The following is a 17321-nucleotide window of genomic DNA, read 5'->3' on the forward strand; positions in this document are numbered from 1 at the left end:
AGAAAACCCACAGAATGGGAGAAAATATTTGCAAACGACATATCTAATAAGGGATTTGTATCTAGAATATAGTATAAAGAACTCTTATAACTCAAGAATAAAAAGACAATTAAAAATAGGCAAAGGTCTGAAAGGACATTGCTCCAAAAAATACAAATGATCAATAATCTGAGGAAAGATGCTCAATATCATTAATCATCAGGGAAATGCAAATCAAAATCACAATCAGCCCTAATCGATTTGGCTCAGTGGATAGAGCAGCCGTGGGCAAACTACGGCCCGTGGGCCGGATCTGGCCCGTTTGAAATGAATAAAACTAAAAAAAAAAAAAAAAAAAGACCGTACCCTTTTATGTAATGATGTTTACTTTGAATTTATATTAGTTCACACAAACACTCCATCCATGCTTTTGTTCCGGCCCTCCGGTCCAGTTTAAGAACCCATTGTGGCCCTTGAGTCAAAACATTTGCCCACCCCTGGGATAGAGCATCAGCCTATGGACTGAAGGGTCCAGGTTCGATTCCAGTCGGGGGCATGTACCTTGGTTGCGGGCACATCCCCAGTGGGGGATGTGCAGGAGGCAGCTGATCGAAGTTTCTCTCTCATGATGTTTCTAACTATCCCTCTTCCTTCCTCTCTGTAAAAAATCAAAAAAATATATATTTTTAAAAATTACAATCAATAACATTCCACACCTATAAGCATGGCTATAATATAAAGTCAGCCCTGGCTGATGTGGGTCAGTTGGTTGGCTGTCGTCTCGTGCATTAGGATGTTGCCAGTTCGATTCCTGGTCAAGGCACATACAAAAATCAATCAATGAATGCATAAATAAGTAGAAAAACAAATAGATATTTCTCTCTCTCTCTCTCTCTCTCTCAAATCAATTCAAAAAGAAATTCCAAGCCCTGGCCTGTGTGCCTCAGTTGGTTGGAGCATCCTCCCATACACCAAAAGATGGTGGGTTCGATTCTCTGTAGGGCACGTACCGCGAGGTCAAGGGTTCAATCCCTGGTCTGGCGCATGCAGGAGGCAACCAATCGAAGTTTCTCTCTTACATCAATGTTTTTCTCTTTAAAATCAATTTCTAAAAAAACCTCTCTTCTTTGGAGGAGAAATTAGTTAAAAAAACAATAACACACTCCAAGATTTATTTAAAGTAATAGTTAACCAGAGGGGGGAAAGTGGTGTGTGTTTGTGAAGAGAGCGAACAATAAAGCACACAGAATAAAATGCTAACATTTGGGGAATTTAGGTGAATGCTACATGAGAATTCTTTGTATCATTTTTGTAACTTTTTATATGTCTGAAATTAAAATAAGTTAGAAAACAAAATAGTGATTAACACTCCCATGATTTCACTAACAAAACTAGGCAAGGGATTATTTCTTTCTTTCTTTTTTAAAATATAATTTATTGATTTTTTACAGAGAGGAAGGGAAAGGGAAAGAGAGTTAGAAACATCGATCAGCTGCCTTCTGCACACCCCACACTGGGGATGTGCCTGCAACCAAGGTACATGGCCCCCGACCGGAATCGAACCTGGGACCCTTCAGTCCGCAGGCCGACGCTCTATCCACTGAGCCAAACCGGTTAGGGCAAGGGATTAGTTCTTCAATGGAATCTGTTATGGTCATAAAGAGTTTGTCTGCTTTGGCAAGTGCAGAAGAGGAACTAAAGCTTTGGTGAAAGAACTAAGCAGATTATACAGATTTAAGTTTCACCCCCTAGTAGTGACAGCTCTAACTCTCTATCCCTCTCCCTTCCTCTCTGTAAAAAATCAATAAAATATATATATTTTTAAAAATCACAATCAAATAACATTCCACACCTATGAGCATGGCTATAATATAAAGTCAGCCCTGACTTTATATTATAAACTCTTGGATTGATCAGAGATAACTAAGCCCTCTAATTATCACAAAGTACAGCAGGACGAATGACAGAGTACCTGAACAATGACTGAAAAAATATCCAAATGCAAATAGGAAAAACAACAACTCCACCCTGAAAGAACAGCATAGTCCTTTAATGTCCTTTGATTAATGTGGCGTTTTCTGAAACAGGATATAATCGCAACATTGTGAATTGTTGAAATAAAATTTGCCAAGATTGATCTTCTCAAATACTGCTGGTCAGAGTGTAAATTAGCACGATTTTTCTGAATATAAAGGATTTAATAATTATCTTTAAAACACCCATACTTTTGACTCAGTACTTCTTCATCCAGTAATTTATGGGGGGGTGGGGAGGAGAAAAAAAAGAAATAATTAAGAGTAACATGCTGGGTAAAAAAAAAAGGAACTCTTGCCTTTTGCAACAGCATGGATGGAACTGGAGAGCATTATGCTAAGTGAAATAAGCCAGTCAGAGAAAGATAAATACCACATGATCTCACTCATTTGTGGATTATAGAGAACAACATAGACTGATGAAAAGGGACAGACCCAAAGACTGAGAAACAGCGATCAGGCTATCAATCCCCAGAAGGAAAGTAGGGGAGGGCGGGGGTAAGGGGAAGAGATCGACCGAAGGACTTGTATACATGTATATAAGCCAAACCAATGGACATGGACAACACGGGGATGGGAGCATGAGTGTGCGGGGCGGGGCGGGGGGGGGGAGGTTGGGGGTTAATGGGGGGGATGAGGACACATTTGTAATACCTTAACTAATAATACTCAAAAAAATAAAAAAAAAAAGAGTAACCCGCTGGGTAGTTCCATTGGTAGAGCATCATCCCATATGCTAAGTTTGCAGGTTTGATCCCTGGTCAGGGCACATACAAGAAGCAATCAATGAATGCATAAATAAGTGGAACAAGTCAATTTCTCTCTCTCTCTCTCTCTCTCTCTCTCTCTCTCTCTCTCTCAAAATCCATTTTTTTAAAAAGGGAGTAACAAAAGATTAATCACAGTTTTCCTGATCAAAAAAACTCCCCAAACCCATAAATACATACAAATGTCTAAAATAATGAAAAATGGTAAACAAATTATGCAATATCAACTCTATAGAATATTACACAGCAATATGTATATTTATGAATAACTTTTAACAACATGGTCAAATGCTGAGAATAAAATATTAATCTTAGCTAAATAAAAACTACATATACAGCAAGATTTCAATTAAACATCAACTAGGCATAGGAAATGATATTACCTGAAAAGTTATTTCAGAAGGTTAGAAAGTTATCTCTAAATTAAATAACATGACTTGGGATGGTGAACACACAATATAGTGTTCAGATGATAGTGTCGTGGAATTGTGTAACTAAAACCTGTTTGATTTTTTTAACCAGTACCACCCTAATAAATCAATAAAAGGAAAAACAAACAAGTAAAATAAAGCAATATATTGGTAAATCTATAGAGAAGATCAAGGAAAAGGTTTAAAATAAAAAAGGATAGTGGATACCTTGGGGTGGGGAGAAGTGACAGAGGAATATGGTACACGGAGGGGAAAAATTGCAGTGGTCTTGTTCTATTTCTTAACTTGGATGCTGGGATTTTAGATATTTGTCTACTATGTTCCATGGCTTACATAAATGTTTCATATCATCTTCTGAATATATCAAATTATCAAAAATAGAAAAAAAGACAAAAATAAAAAATTTGGGCCGAAACCGGTTTGGCTCAGTGGATAGAGCGTCGGCCTGCGGACTGAGGGGTCCCGGGTTCGATTCCGGTCAAGGGCATGTACCTGGGTTTCGGGCACATCCCCAGTGCGAGATGTGCAGGAGGCAGCTGATCGATGTTTCTCTCCCATCGATGTTTCTAACTATCTATCTCTCTCCCTTCCTTTCTGTAAAAAATCAATAAAATATATTTAAAAAATAAATAAATAAAAATAAAAAAATAAAAAATCTGGGCCCAGCCAATGTGGCCGTGGTTGAGTGTTGGCCTATGAACTAGGAGGTCATGATTTTGCTTCCTGGTCTGGGCACATGCCCAGATTGTGGGCTCGATCCCTAGGGGGGGGGCGTGTGGGAGGCAGCCATTTGGTATTTCTCTCTCATCAATGTTTCTACCTCTCTAGCCCTCTCACTTCCTCTCTCTAAAACCAATAAAAACATTTTTTAAATGAATAAATAAAATAAAAATTTGGGGAAATGAAAAAAAGCTATGTTCATGATTCTGTTTTTCAAATATTGTAAGATAATAAAAAATTGTCAATTTTATGAATAATTGGCATATTTTTCAACATATATTCTAACTAGTAAGAATAGACATTTTTATTAGACCCAATAAAATTATTTTAGTTTGAATGAAAATGTGTGTATGTTTGTACATACGTACACACATTTCCCCCCTAAATTAACCATTCTCACTACTGCTTATTCCCTTTTCTCTATCTAGTCTTACATTCCCCAGAGGTTTTACCATCTGATAATGATGGACTGGGAGGGTTTTCAGTGGAAAGGCAAGGGAGCAGCTATGATGTATAAGTGAAGTAGATAGAAAAGAAAAAGAGAATTTTGAGAAGATCTGTGAACTCTATTCTACTTCACAATGTTCCAAATTTTACAAATAAAAACTTGGAGTTATTTGTAAGTGACATTTTGTCTGCAGGATTGTGTTCCATGGATTATGTCACTGCTCTGAGACTAGACTGCATAGGTCACAACTTAAATAGTTATTCATCAGCAATTAAAGAATTTCTCCTACTATTAAAGCTAGGTATATCACAAATCTTCTCTTCTGCTCCCGCCTTTAGATATAACAGAACAGAGTCGTGGAGGACAGAATACTACCTAGGGGAGACACCAAGGCTTTCAAATGTTGGAGGAGGGGAGAAGAAAAGCAAGTAATAATAAAAAGAATCTTTGTCATTAAACGTCTGCCTAGTGTTTCAATTTATAAAGTCTTTTCAAAACAATCATTCTGACTCTGAATATATCAAATTATTATATTGAAATTATTTTTGTTGAGGAAACAGGTTCGGAGAAGGAATGTTAGCAATGGTAGCTATGCCTCCCTTTTATATATGTTGTTCCTTCTCCTTAGAATGCCCTTCCATACCTGTCCATCTATCAAATTCCTACTCATACTAAAAGAAGCAGTACATATGTCCACTCCTCCACAAAGCTGTCCTTCACATATCTACGAAAACACAAGTAGATATAATCACACTACACTTTGTGTATAGTTCTATTAGTTATCCACTGTATAACTTTTATTCGTTTAGATGCTGTCTCCCCTCCAGACTATGAGTTCAAAGAAAGTTAGTTCTTAAATGTCTTTTGTCTGTCCCACTTAGGTGAGACAAAAAACCTCATAGTCTACCCACCCCTTTTTGTTCCCAAGTTACAGTGGAAAGTTTTATAGACATCTGCTTTAACAAGAATATGGACATTCCAGCTGTTGTGGCTCAGTTGGTTGAGTATCACCCTATGGCCACTAAAAAGTCACCAGTTCCATTCCTGGTCAGGGCACATCACTCATTTTATTTCTCCTCATGGCACCATTACATCTGATATAAAAAGTATTAAAATTGCCCTAGCTGGTTTGGCTCAGTGGATAGAGCGTCGGCCTGTGGACTGAAGGGTACCAGGTTTGATTCTGGTAAAGAGCACATGCCTGGGTTGCGGGCTCGATCCCCAGAAGGGGGCATGCAAGAGGCAGCCAGTCAATGATACTCTCTCATCATTGATGTTTCTCTCTCTCTCCCCCCCCCTCTCTTCCTCTCTGAAATCAGTAAAAATACTTTTAAAAAAATGTTTTAAAAAAAGGATTAAAATTGTCTTAATCAAGACCGACCTTGTGGACTTTATAATAACTGAGTATGAGGTTTCTCTTTTGGTTAATTATAAGGAAAAACACACGTTATAGATAATGCTGGTAACAATGTCTTATAGTAAACAAAGCATATCCATATTCTTTATTTTATTTGATACTCACAATAACTTTATGAAGTGAAAGAAAAAATATTACATCTTTAATTTTAGAGATAAGGAAACTGAGGCACAAAAATGAAGACACTTTGCCAGAGGCATTGTGGTTAGCAGCAAGAATACTACACCTGGATTTGAATTCTAGTGGTATTACACTGCAAAATACCTGGTTTTTCTGACCTTCAGTTCTGTCTTTTGTAGAATGGGGATATTAGTACTTATCTCATTATGCTATTGTTATAATGAAGCACAAAACACCCAGCATAATGCCTGATGGAGTGATTAATTACTCAGTAAATGTTCCTTTCTCACTTATTAGACACAATCTTGTACAAGTAATATAAATTTAAATTTCAGACACACAGGTCAGGAAGTTCATGGTTGTAAATCCTCAAGAAGAGACTTTTCCTATCCAGAGTTCATACCAAGATAAACAAGCCTCTTTGTCTCCCTACACTATCAGGCAGATATTTTTTGGTCTACCTTGTCGCTAAGGCTGTAGGCAATGTAAAGTCCTGGTTTTATGTAGCTGTCTCAGTTCCAACTCATGAATCAGGCTCAAAATCTCATCTCCCACCTGAAACGTTCCTAAGACTGATAAATCCCTCCAGTAGAAGAAACTGGCTCTGATAGTGCTCCATTTTTTTAAATCCCTAGATTACTTTTTTTTTTTTTTTTTAGATTGGGCCAGAAACCAGGTGATTATAAAGTTGACAATTTTATGATTAGAAATAAAATTTGTATTGACATCTCTCTGCAGGGTTGTGTAATACTGTGGTGAAAAGTGTGAGGTTGGGAGTCAAACTGCCTAGATTAAAATGTTAGCTCTACCATTTATAAAAAACTATGTAACCTTAGGCAAAGTACTTAATCTCCCTGCACCTCAGTTTCAAACTCTGTAAAATGCAGACACTAATAGTTACTATATCATAAGATTGTTGTCAGCATTAAATTCTTAGAGAAAGACACATGGAACAGTGATTGGCATATATTAACCGCTCAAGATATGTTAGCTATTATTATAGAATATAAACTTCACAAAACAAACACTATGTTTTGTTATTGCCAGAACCTAAAATAATACCTACCACATAATGACACTAAATGTTTATTGAATGAATAAATGAACAATCAAGCACAAATTTATTGTTAGGTATATTTAAAATATTTATTTCCCTCTAGAGCAGACCCTAATGCCGCGACCCTTTAATACAGTTCCTCATGTTGTGGTGATCCCCAACCATAAAATTATTTTCATTGCTACTTCATAACTGTAATTTTGCTACTGTTATGAATCGTAATGTAAATATCTGATATGCAGGATGTATTTTCATTGTTACAAATTTGAACATAATTAAAGCATAGTGATCAATCACAAAAACAATAAGTAATTATATATGTGTTTTCCGATGGTCTTGGGCAACCCCTGTGAAAGGGTCATTAGACCCCCAAAGGGGTCGCGACCCACAGGTTGAGAACCGCTGCTCTAGAGAAAGAGACTGTATGTCCAGAGAAAAAATATAAGCCCCAAGTCCAGCCTTGAAATTAAACAATGGGATTGAAAGGCAGACAAGTGGCATTTGAGTTATTGGGTACAAGAAATTTCAGATATTGGACAATCTTTGACTCCTCATTTTTGTAGTACTGCATGGAAAATCCCTTATGTTTTCTACTACTGATTCAACCAAGTCAGACTTCCAGGGATAAACACTAATATGTATGTGTGTGTGTGTGTGTATACACACACACACACACACACACCTTCTCCTTCCCCAAACACAATCATTTCACAAATGAGGAAAAAAGTCAAGAAGATAGTACCACCCTGGCCGGTAATGCTCAGTGGTTATAATGTCGGCCCACGCACCAAAAGGTTGCAGGTTTGATTCCCAGTCAATGGTATGTACCTGAGTTGCAGGTCCAGGTCCAATCCCCGCCCCCAGGCAGGGCGCATGTGTGAGGCAACCAATCGATGTATCTCTCTCACATCAATGTTTCTCTCTCTCTCTCTCTCTCTCTCTCTCTCTCTCTCTCTCTCTCTCTCTCCCTCCCTCCCTCCCTCCCTCCCTCCCTCCTTTCCCGCTTCCTACCACTCTCTCTAAGAATCAATGAAAAAAATGTCCTCACTCCTCAAGTGAGGATTCAAATATATATTGTATTCAAGGGTATAAATATAATGAACTATTTGGCATGAACAATGGGAAGTTATTTTTCTTTTTTAAAAACCACCAACTACTTTCAGAGATCCCTAGATGTCAAATAATACAAGTAAGACAAACTTCTTGCATGTATCATTTCATGGACTGCCCAGCGCAGCAAATGACTATGTGCCAAAGGACAAGAAGCTGGAGTTCCATCTTTAAGAGATCATGGCCTGGTAAGGTAAATAAATACCCTTCCCTTCCATCTTAGCACATGTAGCAAAACTATTCCAAGAAACAAAACAAAAATTCAAGTCAATAATCATGGAGCTGTTGAGTAGATCATAGGAATCACCAACTCAAAGAAATACTTTAGCATCATTTTCCTCTTTACTTTCAGCATAAGTTTTGAAACAGAATATGGTAAATAGAGAAGCCAGGTTAATAATGGAAAAAGCACTGGTGTAGTTAGTCCTGGCTCTGCTACTTAGTAGCTGTGTGACCTTAGGAAAATAAATTAACTTCTCAGTTTTCTTATTTGTAAAATTGATGCTAAACCTCTATCTTGACAATCACAAAATCGTATTGAGGAATAAGTGGGATGTATATGAAAATGCCTTTAACTAGTTTCTGGTATGAAAGTTGGGTAATATATTCAGGGAAATAAGAGCTTAAGTTTATACAAAATTTAAAGTTATAAAAGCAGCTTCCCATAATCCCAAAGTACTATAACTAATAGAACATACCCACTCTACTATAATACTTTCCTTTAACTTGCCAAAGTTTTACTACATTTTTTAAAGAGGTGGAAGGGATCGCAGAGAGGATTTAACACAACTGTTTCATTTTATAGGTTAAAAAAATGGAGGCATAAAGAGGTGAAATGACTGGCCAAAGGTTACAAGGCCCATGAAAAGTAAATGACAATACATAATCAAGAACATTCAAACTTTTTAAAAATGCCTTCAGAAAAGGAGAATATGACATTGAACAGGCATTAAGATGCTGGAGAGCTAAGAAAAATGTTTATACAAAACAGAACTGGAGACAAGAAAAAAGAAAAAAACAAAAGATCTTTTTATAGAGCTAACAAAATGTTTAAATGATTAACCACCCCTCTAAATTTACCTGTAACTGAGTCTTTACTGTCTGTGTTTAAATATTCTATTCTCTGAAAGGACACCTCCACGAATTATAAACAAGTAATCTGCCAGTATTTATACAAAGGGATATTGTTTTGCAATTCATCTTGAAATCACTTGGCTTCCTTCATAACTCCTCCAACTCAACTCTTTTGGACAGAAACATGTATCTTAGGTCAAAACTACCATTTAGGCTAGTATCTGATCCAACATTTCTTACCCATCTAACCTCTTTTCCCCCACAGGGTACCTATGGAGAGTGTTCACCTTTTTTGCCCTCTTTTACAACTCACATCTCAGTTAACATCACCTTATTCAATTCTCTACAAATACATTCTTTCACTGAATAAATATTTATCTTCTTACTATGTCTCAGGCATTATGCTAGGTGCTTAAGACATGAAACTGATAAAACACTGTACTGTCCTTGCCCTCAGAGAGCTCACAATCTAGAGAGACAGCCAGCCTTGTTAACAAACAATACTGGCCCTGGCCAAGTAGCTCAATTGATTAGAGTGTCCTCCCAATACATCAAGATTGTGGGTTCGATCTCCAGTCAGGGCACTAACAAGAAGCAACCAGTGAATAGATAAAAAAGTGGAACAAATCAATGTTTCTCTCTAATTAATTAATTAATTAATAAATACTACCACCACAGAATAACTGCTGTAACCAAGACATATACAAAGTACAGGAAAGGCATATGGAAAAAAGTATACAAGGCTGCCTGCAAGTAACCGAAGGCTTCAAAAAGGAGGTAAGGTTTAAGGCAGTGATTTTCAATCTTTTTCACCTCATGGCACACATAAACTAATTACTAAAATTCTGCGGCACATCAAAAAATATGCTATATTTTTTGTCGATATGATAAAAAATAGGTATAAGTTTGATTAATTCACATTGGATAGCTATTGCTGAATTGGCTGCTGTCATTTTTTTTTATTTGACAGGGAAAAGTGATCAGTGCCACCAACTAAATAATAAGGTATTGCATGTTTTATAATTTCTTGCGGCACACCACTGTGCCTGCCTGCCTGCCTCAGCACACCAGCTGAAAATCGCTGGTGTAAGGTAACACAGGAAGATTAAATAGTAAGGGAGGGGGACAGCATTCTAGGCAAAAAGAAACAGTGTAAGCAAAACTCAGAAGCAGGAAAAAGAGGATAATGGTTGCTTAGTATTACAGAGTATAAAATGAAAAAACTTTTATGTTGTTGTTAATCCTCACCCAAGGATATTTTCCCACTGATTTTTAGAGAGAGTGGAAGGGAGAGGGACAGACAGAGAGAAACATCAGTTGCCTACAGCACACACCCCAACCAGGGCCAGGGAACCTGCAACCAAGGTACATGCCCTTGGCTGGAATCAAACCCGGGACCCTTCAGTCCTCAGGCCAACACTCTATCCACTGAGCCAAACCGGCTAGGGTTGAAAAAATTTTTTCACATAAAATGATTAATCATTAAACGATTAGATCATTAAAGGTCTTAGTATAATATTCAAGACACTTTCATTCAACAACTATTTGCTAAGCCCCTACTCTGTGCTAGACACTGACAAGTACACAGGATACAGATCTTCGTAGACCCATTGCTATCCATATGTATGGGTGCCACTTGAGTTGTACAGTACAGCCTGTGTGGCCACAGCAGTACTATAAGAACACTGTAAACTAGTGGAGTCTAAATGGCAGGCTCCTTACGCATCAGAAAAAAATCTACAAATCCACATTCATACCAAGTATGCTCTCTCTATATATAATAATATCTTGAAATATATGCTGTTTTCAATGCATAATAGATGCTGTAAGAATTAAGAGCAGCATCATTTTTAAATAATACTGAATCCCAACTAGCTTTTTGCTTGTTCCCCTAAATCAATGTATTCTGAAAGCATATTCCTGTCATATCTCACAAGCTTTCAATGTTCAAAAGGTATCTAAATGCTAAAGACAGAATGCTATCAACACCTGATGTTCTGCTTCAAGTGCTTTATAGAAGGCAATATGGATCAAGAACCATAAAACTGTACACACCCTTTGACCAATTTTTTTCAATAAATATGAATTACTTTTATACTGGAAACAATGGTACAAATATTTTAAATGCTCAAATTCAGTTTCGATTCCTACAACCACATAAGAGTCCAGGAATGTGTTTGAAATAGCATAGGCTTAGGGGTCAGACAATCCTGTGCTTGAATCCTGCTGTCACTTAATAGCTTTATGATTTCAGGAAAGTTATTTGATTTTTCAAAGCCTCAGTATTCTTTTGTGTGCAATGAAAAAACATTATCAACCTTATGGGACTGTGAAGATTAATTAGTATACCATCTGACACACTGTGTGCTCATTAAATAAAAGCTGTGTATGAGATCATGCTTCTCTAAATAAATGTCCCAGTATTCAATAACTTTGTTTTAACATTATTTTTCTATTTTAATTACCATTCACATTAAAGATGTCTTTTATTCCACAATAAATGATGACTATTTCTGCCACTTATTGGTTAAATGTGTTTTTAAGGGCTAGCTTTAGAACCGATGAAAAAAGTAGTGTTCTAGCCAGCATTTCCCAATGGCCCACATCATTAAATTCAATACTGATGTCTATCTCAATATGTATATTTTTAACCATTTAATAAAATAATTATTACATTTTTTTCTCCTTTAAAAACAGAATAGTTTGAGAAGACCCAAAATTTTTTCTACTGCACATAAGTGAATTAATAAAAATTGAGAGACTGGCTCATAACAGTATAGTGGTTCAACTGTTATAACTTCATCTGAACACTGAACATCATAGTAGTTTAAAATTATTTTTATTCTTATAATGAACTGTTGGTTAAAGACAAGAAACATTAGCTACACTGATGATGAAATGAGTAAATGAATGAATTTATCTGATCAGGATTCTTAAATGGTACTACATTAAGATAGCTCAGTATTTGTTTTTTTAAAATTGATTTTTAGAGAGACAGGGTGAGGGAGAGAGAAACATTGATGTGAGAACAGAACATCAATTAGCTGCTTCCTGCATGCCCCCTACCAGGGATATAGCCCAAACTCGACATGTGCTCTGACTAGAAATCCAAACAGCAACCTTTTGGTCCACAGGACAAAGGCCAACCAAATGAGCAACACTAGCCAGGGCAAGATAGCTTAGTATTTTTTAAGCATTAAAAATGTGGTGATAGTTATATTCAATTAGGATCTTCCTTTATTGGAAATAAACCATCCATGCTTCCAATGTTTTATTTATGGAGATAGGCTTTCAAGTAGCAGCCTGGAAACATTCCCTTTAGTTTGTCATTTAGAAACAAAACAGAACAATTATAAAAACCTGTTGTTTTTAAGTACAAAAACACAAGAATTCCAAATTTAAGGTTAAAAAGTCAGTTCTTACCTATTTTGATGCCATAAACATAATTAAGTTCATTCTACATTGTAATATATATTCATTTTAAAATATGACAAATAATGATTTATCTCATGTTAATGTGTCATTTGTTAAGTAGGAACAGGAAATCTGTTTTAATGTATTTTGCTCAATGTATTATTAAATAAATTATACATACAATTTAAAATAAAATATATTTTACTTAAAATCACTCCCTTCTCATACCACACAAAAAATATTTTTAAAATTAAATAAGTTTTCCCCCTGGCTGGTGTGGCTCAGTTAATTGGGCATCATCCTAGGCACAGAAAGATTGGCGGTTCAATTCCTGGTTAGGGCACATGCCCAAGGGTTTGATCCCCAGGAGGGGACATGCAGGAGGCAGCCAATGTTCTGCTCTCACATCAATGTGTCTCTCTTTCTCTCCCTCTTCCTCTCTCTTTCTTTCTCTCTAAAATAAATAAATTTTAAAAAATTAAGTAAGTTTGGGAAGTGCTGATTCTCTCTACATGACCTAATACAGTGATGGCGAACCTATGACACGCGTGTCAGAGGTGACACGCGAACTCATTTTTTTGGTTGATTTTTCTTTGTTAAATGGTATTTAAATATATAAAATAAATATCAAAAACAGAAGTCTTTGTTTTACTATGGTTGCAAATAACAAATTTCTATATGTGACACGGCACCAGAGTTAAGTTAGGGTTTTTCAAAACGCTGACACGCCGAGCTCAACAGGTTCGCCATCACTGACCTAATACGTGACCTTTGGGAGACCTATTGTCTGTGAATAAAGGACTTTGGTATAGTAAATTTCCTTTGTTTCAATATTCTCATAAATTCCTAAAGGCCGCACACATATGGAAACCGAGGCCCAGTGATCAGAATTGCAAAGCTGTGAGTGATTCTGTGTTTCCTGTACGACTCCACAGTAATGTCCCCATGGGAAATTCACTAAACCGGTGTGCCGGATCTTCATATTTCATATCCCTGTGTTCTTCTTCCTCCAATTTAAATCACCACCACCAAACAAGGCGAGGGAGAGAGTTCACATACTTATTTTTCACCCAGAGGAGCACAATAGCTCTTCCCACCCCAAACCATGCTTCATACTGATTTATAGTGATCATCCCTTCAAATCTCTTAATTATGACATCCCTTCAGATATAAAAAACCTTTCAAGGGAACTCAGGGTCTTTACAATGAGGTCAAAACTCCTGAATCTCTGATTCAAGGTCCTCCATGATCTGACGGTAGGCTCACCGAGTCTCATCTCCTACTACACCCTCAATCTACAGTCACACATTTCCCAGAATACATCATGCCTGCTCTGTCTCAGCTTCCACATTCAAGCTGGTACCTTTGCCAGGAATGACTTTCCTTCCCAAATTCTTACCCAATAAAGCCCCACCTATTAAGACCTAAGTTCAAATGTCCCCTTCTCAACCAAGCCTTCCTCTCTTTCTGATCATACCTAAAGTCATTCACTCGTTCAAGAAATATTTATTGAGCACTTATGCATGAGGCACTATGTATATGCTAAAGATTCAATGATGAGCCAAATAAACATGGTCTCTACATTCATAGACCTAGTACTTATCTCATTGGGTTGCTATGAGGATTAAATGAAATAAAACATGTAGGTCACTTAAAACGGGGCCTATATAGTCATGCTCAATAAATAATAGCTAATAATGTTGCTGCCTAACCATACTAACTAAAACATTTGCCACATACACACATACATCACTTTATAGCTTGCCCTGATTGACTGATTTCTTTAAGGCTTTTATTTGATTTTTTAGAGAGAGAAGGAGAGAGAGAAACATCAATTTGCTGGGTTACTTGTTAGGACTGTATCTTGGACTAGTGTCTCACAGACCAGGAACATCAGCATGACATAGGTTACTTGTTAGGAATGCAAACTCTCAAGCCCTACTCCAGACTTAATAAATCAAACTCTGGAGATGGCAGCTTGCAAGCTCTCCAGTTCATTTTGATTCATGGTAAAGTCTGAATGCCCCTGTCTTAGACATCTCTACTACAGTCATGCACTGAATAACGAACGACATTTGGGTCAATGCTGTACTGCACATACAACAATGGTATAGATATCATATAGCCTAGGTGTGCAGTAGGCTATACCACCAGGTTTGTGTAAGTGCACTATGATGATCAAACGACAAAATCACCTAACAATGCATTTCTCAGAACATATCCTTATTATATTTAAGTGGGCACTGGGAATTACAGAAATAAGTAAAGCACTATTGCTGTCTAGACTAGAATAACTCACACCTCAGGGGGAGAAACAGGTTAACACAATGACAGTGTGATCGGTTGTGAATGTGAAGGTTGTCGTGGAGGCAGATACAGGAGAATGACAACCCAAAAATGCAGAGTCAGTGAGTTAGAAAAAGTTCACAAATTAAATTATTTCATTATAAACCACTTTCCTAAAAAACGGATGGGAGAAAAAAAAATAGAAATTAACTAGTCTCCTAGGAGAACATGATGACCAGGAATTAGATTTGACTAGAATGTCTTATTCCTCCCAAAAAACCAAAATATAGATGACTGCAAATGATGGAGAAATATGTGTGACCCAACTCAATGAAAAACCAACTGAAACCTCAACCCATTTTGAAACAGGAAGGAGAAACATTGCAAATATAAGAGTCCCCCAACTAAATTCAGAGAGGGCACACCAAAGGAAGGCATGAGGAGGTATCTGACTGCCAACCTTGATTTTCAGTCTGTAGAAGCCCTGGTCTCTTGTCTCCGAGTGAAAACACACCATTTGTGCTGAGGAATAGTCAAATCTGTAAATACTTGGAAATTTTCCAAACCGTACCTCCACATTAAGAAGCCCTCGAAATAAAAATGCGTCCCCAAACATTTTTAGTGATTTCCGTCAAAAGGCTGCCTATCTTTTAAGGTCAGAGAGAATGCATGCTGGCCGCGCACCGTCGCTCCAAAACACCCCGTCCCTTCGGTTTGGCAATGACACCGGGGCAATCAGGCGGCGAGGCCCGCTCCAATACCTCCACCGTCGCCCTTCCCCTCGACGAGAAGAAAAGCCACCGATTCCCAACTGCCCGCCCTACCTCTCCAGGGGAGCAATCGCCTGCACATTGTTCCTGCTTAGACCCCTGCGATCCGGAGGAGGAAAGGGGGCGGCTGTTAGAGACGGGGAGCGAGGATGGCCGATGGCGGGGGAGGAAATGAGGGTGGTGGAGGACGCAGGGAGGAGATGAAACGGACAGGAGGGGGCGGGGGAGGGGGATAAAATGGTGAAAGCGGGCAAGAAGCGAGAGCAAAAAGAGCAGGAACGAAACATGGGGAGGAAAAGAGGTAAATCGTAGAGATCCCCCGAAGAGAGACAATTACAGGCAACATGGTCGAGAAGAAAAGGAAGGTCGGGTTAAATAAAGGACGGGGAGGGGGCAGCCACGGGGAACGCGAAGGAGGCTGTCACGGAGGGCGATGAAAAACAAAAACACAAAAACGGGTGTCAGCTGGGAGGAAAGAGAAAAGGGGCTGTCACGCCGGCAGGTGGCCGGGAGCCCCGGGAAGGAGGAGCGGGCCCCCGAGGGGGCGGTCACGGGAGGTGAAGGGAGAGACGGGGCGCGGAGGGGGGCACCGGAGCGCGGGCAGGGCAGGCCTGCGGGAGCCGGGGCGGCGAGGGACTGCGATTCGGGCAGGCCTTGCTCCCTCACCATGGCTGTGCCAGCCTGGTCCTCGGGCATGCGGCCTCGGTCCGGGGCTCGGCGGCGGGCCGGGCCCGAGCCCGCCCCCAGGTGGAGCCGGCGCGGGGGCTCCAGGAGGCTCCGGCTTGCGGCGGCTCCAGGATCGGCCCAGGCCGCGGCCTCCTTCCCGCTGGAGCTGGAAGCTCTGCACACCGGCGGCGGCGGCGGCGGCGGCGGCCTCAGAGCGCAGACTCCGCCCCCGCGAGGCCCCGCCCTCGCACACGAGCCCGAGGTTGGCCCCGCCTCCACTCTCACTGCGCAGACTCCTTCGTGGAGTCTGGACCAGGCACCCCACCTCGGACATCTGTCCCCTCAAATCCCATTCGCCCTTTAAAAATAAAGATCTGCCCTGGCCGGTTTGGCTCAGTGGATAGAGCGTTGGCCTGTGGACTGAAGGGTCCCAGGTTCTATTCTGGCCAAGGGCACATGCCCGGGTTGTGGGCTAGATCCCCGCCCCAGTGGGGGGCGTGCAGGAGGCAGCCAATCAATGATTCTCATCATTGATGTTTCTATCTCTTTCCCTTCCTCTCTGAAATCAATAAAAAATATACATTAAAAATAAAGAGCTTTAAATATTACGTCATTATGGAGACTACAGCACTCATTCATTTCAGTCACAGATAGACTCCTGTGCTTCTGGTTCATTGTCATTAATTACTATTCTTATGGATTTAATAATTAGTGTCCTAGGAATTGTCCTAATCCTTAGGGATTTCAATTCTCTCAGATGATTCTTCCAACGCCCTGGCCTCTCAAATTCTTCTTCTTTAGTGATCACCCTTGCCTCAGCCTCTCATTTCCACACTCATACCTTAGATCTTTTCATTACCAATAATTGTAACCCCTCTAAAATCTCTATTTTAATCATCCAACTCTCCCACCACAAACTCCTTCCTTTCTCGCTCTCTTCCTCTAACACCCAACTCCAAAAATTCTTCAACTCCACTAAGACTCGAAACCCATTGATCCTATTACCTTTTCACTATTCCTCACACTACC

The 17321-nt window shown here is 39.1% G+C and overlaps 1 protein-coding gene across 1 annotated transcript in view; it reads right to left on the reverse strand.

Moving 5' to 3' along the window:
* The window catches only part of ZYG11B (zyg-11 family member B, cell cycle regulator), a 75408-nt gene extending 58897 nt beyond the window's left edge, over positions 1 to 16511 (reverse strand). The window contains exon 1 of the mRNA XM_081087141.1: positions 16293 to 16511. Coding sequence (XP_080943267.1) covers positions 16293 to 16322 — 30 coding nt within the window. The 5' untranslated portion in view covers positions 16323 to 16511. The remainder of the gene's footprint in view (positions 1 to 16292) is intronic.
* Positions 16512 to 17321: the final 810 nt, after the last annotated feature.

Source organism: Myotis nattereri (assembly GCF_964212035.1).
Source record: "Myotis nattereri genome assembly, chromosome: 3".
Lineage (NCBI taxonomy): Eukaryota > Metazoa > Chordata > Mammalia > Chiroptera > Vespertilionidae > Myotis > Myotis nattereri.